Source organism: Pezoporus occidentalis, unplaced genomic scaffold, assembly GCF_034315485.1.
Source record: "Pezoporus occidentalis ecotype Australia unplaced genomic scaffold, CSIRO_AGI_Poc_V1 ctg114, whole genome shotgun sequence".
NCBI classification, from domain to species: domain Eukaryota; kingdom Metazoa; phylum Chordata; class Aves; order Psittaciformes; family Psittacidae; genus Pezoporus; species Pezoporus occidentalis.
The window spans coordinates 583,080-600,682 of NW_026912929.1; the positions used below are offsets into that span (position 1 = coordinate 583,080).

Below are 17,603 nucleotides of genomic sequence, written 5' to 3' on the forward strand. Positions count from 1 at the left end.
CTTTCCTTTCCAGCCATGCATCATGCCCACTACTTCCAGGGCAACAGTGTCCTGACCTGGGACTTCAAGACGGATGTGAAGATCTCGGTGCCTTGGTACCTGGGGCTGGCATTTCGGACACGCCAGCCGGATGGGGTCCTTCTACAGGCCCACGCTGGCCAGTACACCACGCTGCTCTGCCAGGTACGGCCTCAGCCACAGCACTGTGCCCCAGCCCAGGAGAGCAGGACCCTGCCCACCCTGCTGACCCCAGCCCCAGCAGAGGGTGGTTATGGAGGGGTGCTCAGCAGGGCTGGGTTTCCCTCCCCGAGTTCAGAGGGAGGGTAGGCTGGATGCAGCCAGAGTTGGCAATGCCTTGGCTCACAGCTGTGGTTCCCTCTCTGCAGCTGTCTGGGGGGCTGCTCTCCTTCATGGTGAGCAGGGGCTCCGGGCGCAGCACCAGCCTCCTCCTGGACCAGCAGCAGCTCAGTGATGGGCGATGGCACGACCTGCAGCTGGAGCTGCGCGATGTCCGCAGCGGGCGAGACTTGCGCTATGTCATCACCCTCACCCTCGACTTTGGGCTCTACCAGGTAGGTGCTGACTGAGACCCCTGCACCAGGACAGGAACTGTGAGGGATGCTTGGCATAAACAGGCCCCAGTGCCCTCGGAGAGGGCTGGGGGAGAGCTTAATAGCACTTGTCCCATGTTAATGCCTTCCTTCTGCAGGACACAGTGGTTGTTGGAAATGAGCTGCATGGCCTGAAGGTGAAACACCTGCACGTCGGGGGAGTCCTGGGCTCTGGCGAGGTGCAGAATGGGCTGAGGGGCTGCATACAGGTGAGTCCATGCTCTGAGCCTTCCCTTTCTATTGGCTCTGTTACATGGAGGGGTGGAAACATGGGTCCGTCCTGCTGGTGCCACTCCCTCTGAGCATTCAAAGCTCTGAGGTGCCATGAGGCAGCCAAAAACACTACACAGCAGGGTGATGGGGGATGGCTGCCTCTGTGGGTCTGTGGAGGGCAGAAGTGTAACCTGCTGTGTGTGTCCTACCTCCCCTGTGACTTTGTCACCTGCATTGCAGGGTGTGCGACTGGGTGACAGTGTCACTGGGACAGTGCTGCCCAAGCCCAGCCATGCCCTGCGGGTGGAGGCTGGCTGCAGCGTGCCGAGCCCCTGCGACTCCAGCCCCTGTCCAGCCAACAGCATCTGCAAGGACGAGTGGCAGAGCTACTCCTGCGTCTGCCAGCCAGGTAGGGCGGGCAGCACCCTGCCACCCCTTCGCTCTGCATGCCTGTCTGTGTGCTCCTTCCTCCCCATGGCTCCCTCCTGGCCTGTCACTGCTCTCCTGTCCTTCACCTGAGCAAGACGCATCCCTGTCAGACACTCATCAACTCTTCTGGAGGGCAGAGTCCCTCCTGAGTCCCTCAATCCACTCCTTGGTACCCTGGCCCCTCAGGGGGAAGGTGCCTGTTTACACAGTGCTCTCTGGCCCCCCATCAGGGTACTACGGGGGGGACTGTGTGGATGTGTGTCACCTCAACCCCTGCAAGAACAAGTCCGTGTGTCGCCGCAAGCCAGGCTCGCCCCTGGGCTACGTGTGCGAGTGCGGAGAGAACTTCTTTGGGCAGTACTGTGAGCACAGGTGAGATGCAGGGCATGGGACAGGGCCATGGCTCTGTGACCAGGGACCTCTCGGTGCCACCTGGCTCCTTGGAGCACCTGGGCTGGTGGGGAGGAGGCCGGGGGGGTTGGTTGCTGTAACAGTGGGACTGTTTCTCTCCCCAGGATGGACCAGCAGTGTCCGAAGGGCTGGTGGGGGAACCCCACGTGTGGGCCCTGTAACTGTGATGTGAACAAGGGCTTTGACCCCGACTGCAATAAAACCAATGGGCAGTGCCACTGCAAGGTGAGGGGCACTGGGGACGTGGGGACATGGCCCATGGCTTTCCTGTAGCCCTGCTTGTCCTTGATGTTGTTCCTTGTGCCATCCAAAGGCCTGGCAGCTACCCAGGCCTTGCTTTGTGTGCCCACTTCTGAGCTGGGTCCCTGCTCAGCTCCTCTGGGGCTCTCCTGCCCTGGCTCAGTGACAGTGGGGGCAGCTCAGGAGAGCCTGGCACTTCTCTGCCCTGGCTCCAGTGGCTCTCCAGGCGCTGGCCTTGCCTGCTGTCCCCATGGGTTGTCTGATGGCTGTCCCTGGCCCCCCAGGATTTCCACTACCGGCCCAAAGGCAGCGATACCTGCCTGCCCTGCGACTGCTACCCCGTGGGCTCCACCTCACGCTCCTGCGACAGGGAGTCGGGCCGGTGCCAGTGCCGGCCCGGGGTCATCGGCCGCCAGTGCAATGGCTGCGACAGCCCCTTCGCTGAGGTGACACCCAGTGGGTGCGAGGGTGAGTGTGGGGACTGGGTGCGTGGGCTCGGTGTCAGTGAGCAACCTGGTGACAGCCCCTTGCCTATGTGTCCCCACAGTGCTCTATGACGGCTGTCCCAAAAGCCTCAAGGCGGGTGTGTGGTGGCCCCAGACCAAGTTTGGCTTCTCAGCTGCAGTGCTGTGTCCCAAAGGCTCCTTGGGTGAGTGTGGGATGCGATGGGGAGGGGGCAGCCTGGCCGTCCTGCTGGGGGCTGTAGCAGCCCCAGCAGTGTCTCTGTGCTGACCCAGTCCCATTTAGCTGGGCTTGAGGGCTGGGAGGAGGAACTTGAAGAACAAGATACCACAGCCTGGGCAGAGCAGACAGGGCTGGGAACAGGCTGTGGGGTCTGTCACCCACCCCAGGACTGTGCTGTTCCCTTGGCCTTGTTCCCCACCTTCTCCCTGCTGTTTTTTGGTTTTGGAGGGCTTGAGGCTGGGGTCAGGCATCTCAGTGCCTGCAGTGCCTTGCTGTGGCTCCACCAGCCCCAGCCTCGGTGTGTGTTGCCAGGGAAGCAGGGCACAGCGTGCGTTAGGTGAGTGTCTGGGTAGGAGTCAGTGTCCCAGGCTGCAGGAGGCCGTCCCGGGTGACAGCAAGGGCACAAGCAGGGGTCTGGGGCTGTAGGGCAGTGCAAGCCCCCGGGGACAATACAAACGCTGTCCTTCTCCAGCCGCTCACCCCGGGAGGAGGCAGGTTCGGCTCCTAACTGTTGTCGCTTCTCTCCCCGGTTCTCTCGCCCTCCGTGCTCAGGCTTGAGGGGTGCAGGTAAGGTTGTTCCCATCTCCTTCCCCCTGTGCTGTAAGGGCTGTGCCATGTGGCTTTCCCCCCCCTGCTTCCTGCCTGGCACCCTGCTCACCCCTGCACTTTCCCCACCGCTTCTGGAGCTGTCGAGTGTCTTCCCAATGCTTTGCCTGGCCTCGCTGCTCCTCCACGCTGTTCCCTGCTCCCAGCACACTAACCAGCACAAACCTGGCTGCAGCTGCATGCAGCCCCTGCCACCCTCTGCTCTGAGCCTGCAGCGCTCTGCTCCCGCTGTGATGAGTCCTTCTCTGCTGGGCTGGTACCTGCTTGCTTAGGCTGGGAGGGAAGGAGCTGGCGATGAGCAGTGGGTGGTGGGGCCAAGGAGGAATGGCCATGGGGTGAAGGAAAGGGGTTGCTTTTCGAGCAGGGGCAGGAACTGATGGACATGCACAACACAAGGTCCAGTGCCCTCTGCCCACTGGCAAGGGGGATAGAGGGACCTGGAGGCTGGATCCTGCCCAGGTCTGAAGCTGAGTTGATCTCTGTTCCCTGCTGATGCCTGTCCTTGCTGGGGGAAGGCCAGCAGTGGGGAGGTGTCCTCCCTGTTCCCTGCTGCAATGGTCCCTGGGCTTCTGCAGCTGGGGAAGCATGGTTGGAGAGGACAGGTAGGAGCTGGAGGTGGTGGCGGGGGTCACGCTGGTCACTGGGGCTTTTCTGAGCAGCAACAAGAGTGTGCTGCAGGCTCCCCCTCACCATCCTGGCCATGCTGCTGTCCTCCCCCAGGCGTGGTCCTGGGTGGGCTCCTGTGCCCTGGTGCCATCTCCAGGAGGTTCTGGTCCAAGTCCTGCCAGGTACACTGGGGTTCCTCATGCTCCGAGTGTGCAGGGTGATGCTCCCAGCCCAGGACACTGCTCTGTGTGCTGGCTTTAGCAGTGCTTTGGTGGTGGTCAGTAGCTGACCCTGTTTGTTGCTGGTGTTTCCATTGCTGTGTGGCAGCCCTTGGGCCCCAGCCAGAGCTCATCTGTGGGGTGGGTTTGCCAGCTCCACAGCAAGCCTCTTGTCCTCCTCTGGTGATGTTGCCCTGTAGAGAAGCAGGCCCTCAGCAGACATTGCAGGCTGTCAGCAGGGGATGCCTGGAGCTGCATGGGCTTCACAAGTTCAGAGTCGGATGTGCCCTGGGGACACAGACACATCCCCAGAGGGACCAGGAGCTTCTCCAGCCTGAGCCCTGCCAAGGCACTTATTCCTCTGCAACTGTGTGTGATGCAGCCCAAAGGCCCGCAGAGGAACCCAGCTCCTGCAGCGAGCGGCTTGCCGAGGTGGTGCATACCAAGGGTGAATGGACTGTACTGGTGCAAAGCAGGACGATAGCCCTGAGGTGTTACAGGCCCTCCCCATCACTTGCTGGTGCTGCTCTTTGGGATTAGCTGGTGCAGAGGGTCTCTGTGGTGGGGGATGCAAAGGGGAGGCATCTATCCTGTGCTGAACTTCCAACATGCCCTTTCTTCTGGCTCTAGGTGCAGCCGTCAGACACTGTGATGAGGAGAAGGGCTGGCTGGAGCCAGATCTCTTCAACTGCACGTCACCTGCCTTCAAGGAGCTCTCCATGCTGGTAATCCTCTCTCTGATCTGCAGCCCTGGCAGAGCAGGAGCTCTGTGAGCAAGGTTTCAAAGAGCTCAGCTTTTCTTGGGCACCTGGAGTTGGAGAGGACCTTGCCACAGTGCTCAGCACCTTTCTCATCTGTCCCAAACCCATCATGTGGGAGCACTGAGCTCAGCTGAACTTCCCTTGGTTCCATCTAATCTAATCTGAGAGTCCCTGTCAGATATGACCTGTGTCCTGTCCCTGTATTTGAGAGGAACACAACTGCTCCCTGAAGGCAGTTTAGCAGGGCTGGACTGTTTGGAGCTGGTGGGTGTCTGTTCCATGGGACATCTGTAGCCCCCAGACTCTGCCAGTGACAAATCCCTTTGAAATATCCAGGCCAGTTTATTGAACCCATGCACCAATTGTAACTGAAACCAGGAAGGCTGCAGGGAAGGAGCACTAGATGCTTGCCCTGTCCTTTCATCTCCTTGGCCCCAGTGCAACCCTGGTGTGTTGCTGGAGATGCTCCCTGTTCTGGTGACCACCACTGAGAGTATCTGTGGCTTCAGAAATAATCCCTGGGTCCAGCAGTGCCTGCAGCCTCCCAGTTTCCCAGTGAGAAACTTGCTTAATGGTTTAATCCCTTCCTTTCACCCCGCTGGCAGCTGGAGGGTTTGGAGAGGAACAAGACTGAGCTCAACACAATTGAAGCCAAGAAGCTGGCCCACCGGCTCCGGGCTGTGACTGACCACATGGACCACTACTTTGGGAATGATGTGCACATCACCTTCCGCCTGCTGTCCCGCCTCATGGCCTTTGAGAGCCAGCAGCGTGGCTTCGGCCTCACAGCCACACAGGATGCCCACTTCAACGAGGTGAGGCCCTCCCCAGACCACAGTGGCTTCTGCTGCTGCTTCTCTTCGACAGCCACCCTGAGCCTGGGTCTCTGGGGGGGTTCAGGATGTGACACTACGTCAAGAGCACTGGGCTCTCCGGTGCCACACAGACCCTGTCCCACAGGAGTGACAGCCCTGGAGGTCACCTCTGTGGTTGGGACTGGAGCACAAGGTGCATGAAGAGTAGCAGAGAGCTGGGTTTGTTCAACCTGGGAAGGCACAGGGATGTCTTATTGCTGCCTGCACATCCCTCGTGGCAGTGGTGCAGGGAAGGTGTTTCTGTAGAGTGCTGGTTGATGAGTGTTGAGGGTGGGAGCCTGAGGGGGCAGCCAGGAGGGGCCCAAGGGCAGCAGTTCCCTCCCTCCCTGTCCCTGCAGAACCTGCTGCGTGCCGGCAGCGCGGTGCTGGCGCTGGAGAACCGGGAGCACTGGGCCATGCTGCCGCACAGCGAGCACGGCAGCGCCAGCCTCATGGAGCAGCTGCGGGACTACTCAGGCACGCTGGCCAGCAACATGAAGCTCACCTACCTCAACCCTGTTGGCGTCGTCACCCCCAACATCAGTGAGTAGGAGCTGGCTGCTGGTGGGGCCTGGCTGGGGCGGTGCAGAGCTGCTCCTCCATCACACCCGTCCCCTTCTCAGTGCACTTCATCTCTGCGAGGGCTCTCTTGAACACGGGAGGTATTTGTGAGAGACATCCTGCTCCCATCCCTGCCTGCAGTAGCTGACACACCACCAAGAGCCAGCAGGCCCAGGAGTGTGCTGCCCACTCCCAGTTCCCTCCCAGTCTCAAGTGAAAAAGCTCAGTGGCAGAAGGAGTCTGCCCTATGGCAGAGCAAGGACAGCAAGGACCTGGGCTGGGAAGGAGGCCTGTGGGTACTGGGATTTCATGTCATGTGCAAACATGGGATGTATCCACAACCCAGCCTATGGCTCATACGGTCCCTTTGACGATAACTTCAAACATGGGGTGCTCTGGAGCACAGTTGTCTCCAGGTGGCCATTCTGGAGCTGCCTTCCCTCCCCTGCTGCAGTGCTGAGCATTGACCGCATGGAGAACCGCTCCCACGTGCGCCGGCGCTACCCTCGCTACCACAGCAACCTTTTCCGGGGCCAGCCCGCCTGGGACCCCCACACGCACGTCGTGCTGCCGTTGTCGGTGCTCAGCCCCCCGAAAGCCGAAGGTGAGCATGTGAGCATCACTGGAGGAGCAGTGCGGGGGGGGCACGGCTGGTGGGGAAGGTGTAGAGTCATGGGATGGTTTGGGTTGGAAAAGTCATAGAATCATGGAATGGTTTGCATTGGAAGGGACCTTTAAAGGTCATTTAGTCTGCATGTACCCTGCTGAGACCTGCCACCTCTGAGGGCTCAGAGCCTCTGATCTTACCCATTCCAAAGGCTCCTGCCAGCCTCAGAGCAGCCTCTGTGTGTGTGTGTGTGTGTGTGTGTTCTCACCACTCGGCCGTGTCCTCAGCTGCCCCCACAGCAGTGCCCACGGCGGCTGGGGGTGAAGGGAACTACACGGTGGAGAGCTCCTCCCCAGGGCAGGCGCTGCCGGAGCCCGAGCCTGCTCTCACCGTCATCATCCTCATCATGTACCGCACGCTGGGGGGGCTGCTGCCTGCACGCTACCAGGTGGATCGCCGCAGCGTCAGGTACATCCTCCCTTGCCCTCAGTGAGCACCAGTGCAGAGGGGCTGCTGGGCTCTGCCCTGCTCCCTTGGCAGTGGCTGGGGTTTGGTTCCAGGCACTTGGCCCAGTGGTGCTCTGCCTGTTCTCTCCTTGGTGTTGCTCAGCCCTGTGTTTCCTGACCCCTTGGTGTGGCCTGGGCAGAACTGGTGCATCCGGGGTGCCCAGGAGTCCCTGAAAGTGACATCTCCAGGCACACTGATGGCAGAGCTCCATTGCTGCTTGCAGGCTTCCCAAGAATCCTGTGATGAACTCTCCCATCGTGAGTGTGTCCGTGTTCAGCAATCACACCTTCCTGCGGGGGCCCCTGGACACCCCTCTCGTGCTGGAGTTTCACCTGCTGGAGACGGCCAACAGGAGCAAACCTCTCTGTGTCCAGTGGAACCACTCCAACCCGTGAGTTGGGCACGGCGAGGCCACTCTTTGAGCTGCTTTTCCCAGGCACCTGCCTCCACAGTCCTTGAGTTGCCCTGGCCATGACAGGCTGTGCCTGGGCAGCACTGGGTCGTGGGGTTTCTGCCCTCTGCCAGGGGTTTCATTCCTGCTGGGAGGGCACAGTAGGATCACTGCAGAGCTCTGGCTCCAGTACTTGAGCTGTAGGAGCACAGTTGTATCTGCTGGTGGAAAATCTTTGCTATTAACCCCTCTTCTCTGCAGTTCATTCCCCTCGCACCCTGCTCATCTGTGTTCTCTCCTCTCTGCTCTTTGGTGGCTGCAGGACCAACCCCTCTGGCTTCTGGACAGCCAGGGACTGCGAGCTCGTGTACCGAAACACCACACACGTGCACTGCCAGTGCTCCCAGTTTGGCACCTTTGGGGTTCTGATGGACAGCTCACACAGAGAGGTAACTCTGGCCTGAAGGGCTTGGAGGGGGCTGTTAGCCACTGAGGCCCACAATAAGCAGGCACAGGCAGAAAATTCCCTGTGGGACACAAGTAGAGTTTGGGAGCTCAGCAGTCTTCCCATGCCTCCCCCTAACACTGCTGTTTGCCTTTGGTTCTCTGCTGCTGCAGCAACTGGAAGGTGACCTGGAGACATTGGCAATTGTCACCTATTCCTTGGTGTCTCTCTCTTTGGTGGCTCTGTTGCTGACCTTCTCCTTCCTGGCCTGCCTCAAAGGCCTCAAGTCCAACACACGTGGCATCCACTCCAACATATCAGTCACCCTCTTCTTCTCTGAGCTGCTCTTTCTCCTGGGCATCAACCGCACTGAGAACCAGGTCTGTGGCTTGAACAAGCACATGGGGTGGGGACGAGGCGTGGTTGGTGCAGTTACCACGGGCACCGTGGGACCATCTCTGAATGGCTTTTGTCTCCCCAGTTTCTTTGCACTGTGATTGCCATCCTCCTCCACTGCTTCTTCCTCTCCACCTTCGCCTGGCTCTTCGTCCAGGGCCTCCACATTTACCGCATGCAGACGGAAGCTCGCAACGTCAACTTCGGGGCCATGCGCTTCTACTATGCCATCGGCTGGGGGGTGCCTGCCATCATCACCGGTACGAGCTGCTCGTCCTGCAGCCATCAGTGCTCAGCAGCCTCCTGACCCCCTGGTGCTGCCCCACTTACTTACCCTATGGGGAGAGCTGAGGGTGGGCTTGCCACAGCCAGCAGTGCTGTGGTGCTCAGCTGGGGACCACGTATCAAGGGCCAGTGGGGACAAGTAATTCCTCAGCACATCTCCCCATGGCTTCTTCGGTGGGCATGGGGCTCCTGCGGTTGCAGGGCTTGTGGTTACGGTCTCCTGGCTGCCCAAGCCTGTGTGCTTGAGTGACCTGTTGCTGGCAGTGAATGCCCATGGGCTGGGCAGAGAGAGCCCTTTGGGGCTTTCAGTGGTGGGATGAGACATGGCTTGGACAAGTCCAAGGCTGCTGTGGATCTGCACCTGACCTCTCCCATCCTCCCACAGGGCTGGCTGTTGGCCTGGATCCCGAGGGCTATGGGAACCCTGACTTCTGCTGGATTTCCATTCATGATAAGCTGGTCTGGAGCTTTGCAGGCCCCATTACTGTCGTCATTGTGGTAAAACCCTGTCCTGTTTCCCCCACAGCCCTCTCCTGCCTCCCTTCTGCACACCACGGGCACTCACCCCTTCCTTGGCTGCCCACTGCCTGCTCTGTTCTCTGTACAGCCCTTCCTCAGCCAGGGCCCTCGCTCTGTCCCTCCTCACTCCAGTCAAACCCAGGGGAGGCCATGGCTCAGGCGTGAAGGGGAAAGGAGGGGACACTCACATGGGCCTGGCAGAGCAGGGGTCTCCCCATGCTCTGTGCTGGGGATGTCAGGTCAGAGCCAGCCCTTGGCACTGCTTCTAATCAGTGCCAACACTTTCAGATGAATGGGGTCATGTTCCTGCTTGTGGCCAAGATGTCCTGTTCCCCTGGCCAAAAGGAGACCAAGAAGAAGTCGGTTCTGTGAGTATCAGTGGCCCAGCTCCCAGCAGAGCTCCTGTGGCTCGTGGTTTTTAGCAGTTTCAGTGACCATCCTCCTCCTTCCACCATCGCAGAGGGCCACTCTGTGCATCATTGTCAGCCTTGCAGCCGCCCTCCTCTCCCACACCTCCCAGCCACGTTAACCCTTCCTAAACTTTGTCCTTTCCTCTTGTTCCTAAGTCCCCATCTCCACACTGTCCCGCCAGCCTGTCCACTTCACTGGCTGCTCTCACAGCCACCTCTGTGTCTGCTTGAATTCAACACTGCCCTCACCAACTCTCAGCCCATGCTTCCTCCTCTCCTACATGCTCCTGAGACCTGTCCCTGCTCCTTCCTGGGCCAGCCCTGGAGCTTGGCTCCACTCTTTGTGCCTCCAAATGACCCATGTTGTTTGGGGCCCTGTGTTTGCCATGTGTGATCCAGAAGGGAAGGTCTGGCAGCCGGGGGAGCTGAGCTGCTATGCGGGGATGTTCCCCTCTGGATCTCTGTCTGTGAGCTCTAAATGTAGATTAACAATACACACTAACCTCTCGGTGTGTGTCTCTGTGCCTGTCTGTCTGTCTCTCTCTCTCCAGCATGACGTTACGGAGCTCCTTTGTTCTGCTTCTAGTTATTAGCACTACCTGGCTCTTTGGCCTCTTGGCTGTCAACAACAGTGTCCTGGCTTTCCACTACCTCTACACTGTCCTCTGCAGCCTCCAGGTAACTGCCCAGGCTCTGCCAGGGGAGGGCTTGGCTTAGCCCAGGAGAGCACTGGAATCTATGGAGAGCAGGGTCCTTGTCACCCACTGTCACCCCTGCAGCAGCGGGTGACTCTGCCACTCCTCACAGCTGTGCCTGTGGTGAGCACGGCATGAGCAGGAGGTGGCTGCAAGGTGCATGGTTCAGAGGTGACATTTAAGGGGCAGCAAGGACCATCTTTGGAGGGAAGGCACCTCCACGCTCTCCAAGGGCAGAGCAAGAGAGCAGCATGAAGCGGAGGTGTTGAACACCCCACATACGACCCACAGCAGCATCCCACAGACCTCCTGCCACCGCCGTGGCTGATGCTGCTGCAGGGGACACTGAGAGGGGCTCCTTGGCTGCTGCTAGCCAGGGCTACCCAGCCTGTCCTCCTTCACCCCTGCCCACTGCGGAGGCACTGGGGAGAGATTTGGTGCATCCCAGGCCTGGTGCGCACCATGGCTGATGTGCTGGACCCTGGAGGAGGCAGGGCCCATCCTGATGCTGGCGCTGTGAGTTGGCTGGCAGCGAGGGGCTGCTTCATGGTGTCTCTCCCACAGGGGCTGGCTGTTCTGGTCCTGTTCTGCGTGCTGAACGAGGAGGTGCGGGAGGCCTGGAAGCTGGCCTGCCTCAGCAAGAAGGGGCACAGCGAGGAGGCCACGAGGAGCACGCAGGTAGGCGACAGCAGGAGCAGCCCAGGGGCTGGGGACAGGCTGCCTGCCTGGGACTGGAGCTGACGGGAATGGTCCCGCTTCCTGGGATGCCGCCGCACCTCCCTCACAGGGCACGTGCCCTGTCTCCTCTCCCTGCCTCGCCAGGGCCCCAGTGCCTACAACAACACAGCGCTGTTCGAGGAGAGCGGGCTCATCCGCATCACCCTGGGGGCCTCCACCATCTCCTCGGTGAGCAGCGTGCGCTCGGCCCGCACCCACTCCAGCCAGCGCGCGTACCTCAGGTAGGGACCGCGGCACCGGCAGAGCCAGACTCTGGGTGCCAGGGGGAGCACATGGGCAGAGCCAGGCTCCTGCCGCTGTGACCCTTTGGCATCCTGCTTTTCAGAGAGAACGTGACGGCCCGGCAGGGCTCTGCTCTGGATCACAGCTTGTTGGCTCACGCCGGCCCCACGGACATTGATGTGGCCATGTTCCACCGCGATGCTGGGGGAGGTAAGGTTCAGCCCCATGCCTGCGTGGTGGCTGTGTGGTTACCTCTTTCACTCTGTGTTCAGTGGTGACTTCCAAATGCGCTCTGGGTAGGAGAGAGAGGCAGTTACCGTGCTGCTTTAGCACCGCCTCCTCCCAGGCAGATGCAAAAGGCAGTCCCCAAGGAGCTAGAAATGGAGGAGGCAGGAGAGGACAGAGGCTGTTGTGAGTTTGCTGGGGACATTGAGCTTCCCAGCACAGCACAAGACATTTGACTCAGTGGAGTGAGGCCAGTGAATGGGTCGTGAGACAGGCGAGCAGAGGCTGAGGGAGGTGGGTTTGCTCAGCCTGAAGGAAGAGGAGCCAAAGGGGATCTTATGGCTATTTGGAGCTGTACTAGGAGGAGGTACAGCGAGGCAGAGAGAGGCTGCTCTCAAGGAGGAGCAGCAGGCGCAGGGCACAGCCCGGGGGAGGTCAGTGGGGCTCAGGCAGACTGGGTCCTCGTGAGTGTTTTGCCTTCCTGGCCCTGCCACCGGGAACCTCTCCCACTGTCATCCCAAATGTCACCGTGCTGTCCCTACAGACCAGGACACGGACTCGGACAGTGACCTGTCCCTGGACGAGGAGCGCAGCCTCTCCATCCCGTCCTCAGAGAGCGAGGAGAATGTGCGCCTACGGGGCCGCTTCCAGCGAGGGGCAAAGCGCGCAGCACACAGCGAGCGGCTCCTCACTCACCCCGCCAACACTGCACCCAAAGGCAGGTCCCGGGGCTCCGGCGGGAAGGGCTGAGCTCAGGCCTTGGGGCCTGGCTGTGTCCTGTGGTGCCTTCGAGTGCTGCTTACACGTTCTCTCCCTCTTCCCCTTCTGCTCTGTCCTTCGCCAGACGTGGATGGCAATGAGCTCATGTCGTACTGGCCAGCTCTGGGCGAGTGCGAGGTGCACCCCTGCTCCCTGCAGAAGTGGGGCTCTGAGCGGAAGCTGGGTTTCGACATCAACAAGGATGCAGCCAACAATAATCAGCCAGACCTGGCCTTGACCAGTGGGGACGAAAACTCCCTCACCCAGACCCAACGGCAAAGGAAAGGTAACAGCCTGGAGTAAATGGGCAAGGGTAGCCTTGCCTGGATCAGGTTGATGTGGTCCTGAAGGCTCAGCATCAGATCCGTCTTGTCATGGAACAGGGTGCCCAGAGAAGCTGTGGCTGCCCCATCCCTGGCAGTGTTCAAGGCCAGGTTGGACACAGGCCCTTGAGCAACCTGCTCTAGTGGAAGGTGTCCCTGCATGTGGCAGGGGTTGGAAATGAATGAGCTTTAAGGCCCCTTCCAACACAACCTGTGCTGTGATTCTATGATATCCTTGGGGAGGTATTGCTTATCTCCCCCAGCTTTCGTGCTCTTCTCACTGCTGGGCAAAGTTTGACTTCTCTTTCTGTCTGGTGCAGGGATTTTGAAGAACCGGCTCCAGTACCCTCCTCCTCTGCAAGGCCTGCCCTCCGTCGGCAGGATGACCAACGAGCTGACGTGGTACAAGACCTCCACGCTGGGCCACAGGGCTGTCCCTGCCGCCTCCTATGGCAGGATCTACTCGGGGGCGGGCAGCCTGTCGCAACCAGCCAGCCGGTACTCATCACGGGAGCAGCTTGACATGCTCATGAGGAGACAGATGTCCCGGGAGCAGCTGAGCAGGCACAACTCAGGAGAGTGCCTGGAAGCCGTGCCCAGCCGCCGTGGCTCCAGGGAGGAGCTGGACACCATCCCGAGCAGGCATGGTTCTTCTGAGCACCTGGAGAGTGTCCTGAGCAGACATGGGTCCAGGGAGACCTTGGATCTGCTCGCTGCTAGGCCCAGCCAGCGCGACCGCGGGAGCACGCTGCCCCGGAGGCAGGGCTCCAGAGACCACCTGGACACCTTCCCCTGCAGATTTGGGTCACGGGAGCAGCTAGACTGTGGGCCAGTCAGAGAGGTGTCTAGAGAGTGGCTAAACACATTGCCAAGCAGGCAGGTGTCCAGAGACCGAATAGACACGTTGCCAAGTCGAGATCCTTCTCGAGAACAATTGGATTTGCTTTCTAGAAGACAGCTTTCAAGGGACCAGCTAGCATCGGCTAGACAAACTTCAAGGGAGCAGCTGGACTTTCTGTCCAGAAGATGTAATTCCAGAGAGCCTCTGGACACAGTGCCTAGCAGGCATCCCTCGCAGGACAACCTGGGGAGTCTGGCTCGGAGGCAGCTCTCTAGGGAAAGCCTAGAGCCGCTGGCGAGGAGGCAGCCTTCTCGAGAGACCCTGGAGGCCGTGCCCAGCCGACACCCTTCCACGGAACAGTTAGATATCCTTTCCTCCATCCTTGCTTCCTTTAACTCCTCCGTCCTGTCCTCGGTGCAATCTTCCAGCACGCCTTCGTGCCCGCAGACCACCGCCTCTGCCATGCAGACCTCGACGCCCTCCGCACTGTGCCCCTCGACGCCTCACTCCACCACCTCCCACAGCATTTCCGAGCTGTCGCCAGACTCAGAGTAAGTCTGTCCCTTCCTTGGCCAGGCCTCGGGTGTCACCTGCCTGCCCGGCCTCTTCCCAGAGGGGCTGGCTTTGGGGGGGAGTGGGCGGTGGGAGGGGGAGCCCCTGTGGTCAGTCGTCTCCTGGCCCGGAGCAGTGAGCAGGCAGGAGAACCTTCAGGAGCAGCAGCTCTGGGTGCTCGCATTGCAGCACGAGCAGACACATCGGTGGAGCTGGGGCTGCTGGAGGGGACTGCTGAAGTAACAGTGAGGGGACGTGTGCGAGGGCCAGGCTGGAGAGGAGGAGGGAGCCCAAGACCTGCAGGAGCCCTGCCTGCCCCAGCCGTGTTTCTCCCCAGGAACCCTGTCCCATTCATTCCTTCCCCTCCAGTTCTGCTCCCTGCTGGCATCGCTCCCATTCCCATCCCTCCTTGGAGCAAGCTGCTCCAGCAGAAGGTGTCCCTGCCCGTGGCAGGGGGTTGGAGCTGGATGAGCTTTAAGGTCCCTTTCAACCCAAACCAGTCTGGGATTCTGATTCCTTTCCTTGAGCTTAGGGACTTGGAGATGGTTGTCGCTGCCCCAGTGCAGGTGTGGGTTCTGCCCTGTCCCCGTTGGCATGGCTGGGAGGCAGCTGGAGCCCGGGGGCGATGCCACGGCCTAAACGCTGCTTTTCTTCCCTCCGAGAAGGATCACGAGGAACGAGGGGCATTCCTGAGGGCCGGAGCTGAGCGTGGGAGAGATGGAAGCCGCAGGGCCCTTCGCCTGGCGCTGCCAGCTGAGGTTTGGTGTCCCACGGGCAGGGGCCAGAACTGGTGGTGGTCAGAGACCCCAGCCCAGCCCTGCCTGCCCCTGCCCGAGGGGGCCGGGAGCCCCCCACCCTTGCCTTCCTGGGGTGATGGGTACAGTGTGAAGGTGCTAGGTGAGGGTGGCATCTCCAGCCCACCCCGGACCTGGCTCTCTGTATGCGGGGTGGGGGGCAGGGACAGGGGCAGCCCCGGACGTGGGTTGGGGGAGGGTTTTCTACCTTTTTGTATCTTTGTAATCAGAGAGAAGAGAAATTTCTATGGTTATTTTTACGGATGGTCTGTTCCCAGGACCTGGAGTGTTTGTTTCACCAAGAGCCCTTTGCCCGCCTCCCTGGGGTACCAGGGACCGTGATCCCAGAGTACCGGGGGCGCCATGTGGGGCAGCCCTCCCGCTCTGTGCAGCACTGCCTTGTCCCGGCCCTATGGCAGGGCAGCCGCCCTCCTGCCCTGCACCTCCACACGTGTCTTGGTGCCACCCTCCCTGCTGGGGTCCCTCAGCCACACAGCCAGTCCTCCCCTGCCCTCCTCTGGGACCCCTCCAGGGCTGTGAGTGGGGCTGTGGGTCAGTGAGAGCACAAACGAGTGCAGCAGCAGCAGATTCCATGTTAGGGACCTGTGTTCTCTGCTGTTCGATCCCATCCTGTACCAGGATGGTCCCACCCCTCTGAGCATTGTCTTTGCTCAGCAGTGAGCGCATGGGTTTACTCGCTGTGTGCTGTGCTCTTCAACCTGTGTTGTAGAGCAAACCTCTTGGCTGTGGGTCCCGGTGAGGAGCTGGGTGGCCACAGCCCTGCTCAGCAGCGGGCTGGGCTGGTCCCAGAGCCGGCACTTGCCCTATGGGGGATTTATAGCCACAAGAACAGGAGCCCTGGGCTCCGGCATTGCCCACAGGAACTGTGTAGCGGGTTCCTTGCGGGCTCTGTGTATGTACCCACATCCCTGCGGCTGCAGAGGACCCCAGCTCAGAGCACCCGGGTTTTGGGAGGCGATGATGAGCAGCACTTGGCCCTCTCTGGGAACTCAGGCTGCACTGACGGGCAGCTCCTCTGCTCCCGGCTGCCTGGTGCTGCCATGGGCTGACACCACTCCTTATGCCTACCCCAGCCCAGCACGGTGCCCTGCTCCCTGCTCCTCACTGCCTTACAGCCCCGCGCAGCCCCTGCTGCCATGCCACCATCCTTGGCTACGGCCCCACTCGCATGGAGGGGACACAAGGGCTGGGTGCTCGCCGTGCCCCGCTCCTGGGACAGGGCCTGCTGCCATGTTTACATGCTGCTGGGACCAGTGTGCCACCCGGCTTCGCCTTCGGGAGCAAGCTCCCTCCCACGTGCCACGGTCCTGGGCCCGTGCTGCTGCCGCACCGGGTCCAGGGCTCTTTGTGCTGGTGCCAAATGGGGAGCAAGTGACAAGTGCCAAAAAGAAGCGAGCGGTGGAGCTGGCGGCTGCCCCTGCAGAGCCAGGCCGGGCGAGGAGCAGGAGTCAGTCTGTGGCTTCCTCCCTGATTGTAGTGCTGTGGCCTGGGCTTGGGAAGCATCCTGCTTGGTTTGGGTTTGTTTCCTTGGGGGCTTTGGTTGGTTTTGGTTTCTTTCCTCTGTCCATCTCCCAGTGCTGCGGGCAGGGAGATGCCTGTGCCCTCCCTCGCCCCGGCTGTGTAAAAGTGTATCATGGAAGCGCCAGATTTGGAAATAAAGGTCTATAAAGTGGTGCTGGGCTCACTGCCGTCTGTCCTGCACCCACACCTGGGGCTGGGGCTCAAGGCGATGCTGGGGGCTGGGGCTTCACGTGCTGCTTGAACCTGGCTGTGCCTGCGCTGGTGACAGTGCTGGCCCCGGCTGGCGGCTCTGTGGGGCCGCAGGGCTGTGGTTTGCTGTGGGGCCCAGCCGGGAGCTGCCAGCAGCCGGGTGAGGCCACGGGCATAAATCCACTGTCCAGGCAGCGCGGCCCCGGCTGCACCTGTGGGCGAGGAACGGGAACGGCGCGAGCCTGGTGCCTGCACCCCTGCCCCACGCTGCTGCTGGAGGGGAAGGAGCAGGTGAGCAAAGGGCAGGATTGATCCACGGTGCCTGGGCAAGGGTCGCCACCAGCCCTCACCCCCCGGCCCTCGACTCCGTCCTTGGCACCGGCCTGAGCCCAACCCAGCCCAGGGCAGCCACAGGGTCCAGGCTGACGGTGCCGGGAGCTGTGGGAGCCCGAGGCGAGGGGCGAGGGGTGGGGGGTGAGGGGCTGTGGGGCAGGGAGCAGCAGCACAGGGTGGGGACGGGAGCAGCGATAAGAAGGCAGTAAATAGCGCCCAGCGCTATCGGGCGCTATGGGGCAGAGCCTGTGACAGCCTCCCTGTGGTGCTGGGGGAAGGAGAAGCGATGGGCAAGCAGCAGCCACATGCCACTGCCCGGCCGCGGTGGGACCATGGGCACGAGGGTGGGATGGCAGAGCCAGGATGCGGGAGCAGGATTGGTCCTGCTGCTGGCAGACCGAGGGGTCTGCGTGTGGCTGCTGTGGTACCCCATTGTGCTGTGACCCACAGGGAGGAAGGGGGTGGCCACGGGTTGTCCCCCTCTGACAATGATAGGAACAACTGGCTCTGACACCGGAGAGCACGGTCCTGGTGTCGCCCTCTGTGCCTGTCCCAGCCCCATCCCACTGCCCAGGGCACCTGGGACTCCCCAGCTCCCATCCTGCCCCCTGACTTCACCCCATACCTTGGCACCGC

General features: G+C 61.0%; 1 protein-coding gene across 6 annotated transcripts in view; it reads left to right on the forward strand.

Annotated features, from left to right (window-relative positions):
- CELSR3 (cadherin EGF LAG seven-pass G-type receptor 3) overlaps window positions 1-15,157 on the forward strand; it is a 29,191-nt gene extending 14,034 nt beyond the window's left edge. The window contains exons 9-35 of one of the 6 annotated variants that reach the window (XM_062636407.1): window positions 14-183; window positions 387-572; window positions 710-820; window positions 1,065-1,233; window positions 1,484-1,625; window positions 1,769-1,889; window positions 2,189-2,372; window positions 2,452-2,553; window positions 4,649-4,743; window positions 5,385-5,594; window positions 5,993-6,176; window positions 6,649-6,798; window positions 7,101-7,269; window positions 7,532-7,699; window positions 8,022-8,148; window positions 8,318-8,524; window positions 8,626-8,800; window positions 9,211-9,323; window positions 9,633-9,712; window positions 10,306-10,432; window positions 11,014-11,127; window positions 11,272-11,408; window positions 11,513-11,619; window positions 12,179-12,352; window positions 12,479-12,679; window positions 13,037-14,108; window positions 14,775-15,157. In XM_062636407.1, the coding sequence (XP_062492391.1) occupies window positions 14-183; window positions 387-572; window positions 710-820; window positions 1,065-1,233; window positions 1,484-1,625; window positions 1,769-1,889; window positions 2,189-2,372; window positions 2,452-2,553; window positions 4,649-4,743; window positions 5,385-5,594; window positions 5,993-6,176; window positions 6,649-6,798; window positions 7,101-7,269; window positions 7,532-7,699; window positions 8,022-8,148; window positions 8,318-8,524; window positions 8,626-8,800; window positions 9,211-9,323; window positions 9,633-9,712; window positions 10,306-10,432; window positions 11,014-11,127; window positions 11,272-11,408; window positions 11,513-11,619; window positions 12,179-12,352; window positions 12,479-12,679; window positions 13,037-14,108; window positions 14,775-14,802 (4,823 nt within the window). In that variant the 3' untranslated portion in view covers window positions 14,803-15,157. The other 5 variants (XM_062636380.1, XM_062636370.1, XM_062636389.1 and 2 more) reach the window with 5 other exon arrangements.
- The last annotated feature ends 2,446 nt before the right edge of the window (window positions 15,158-17,603 follow it).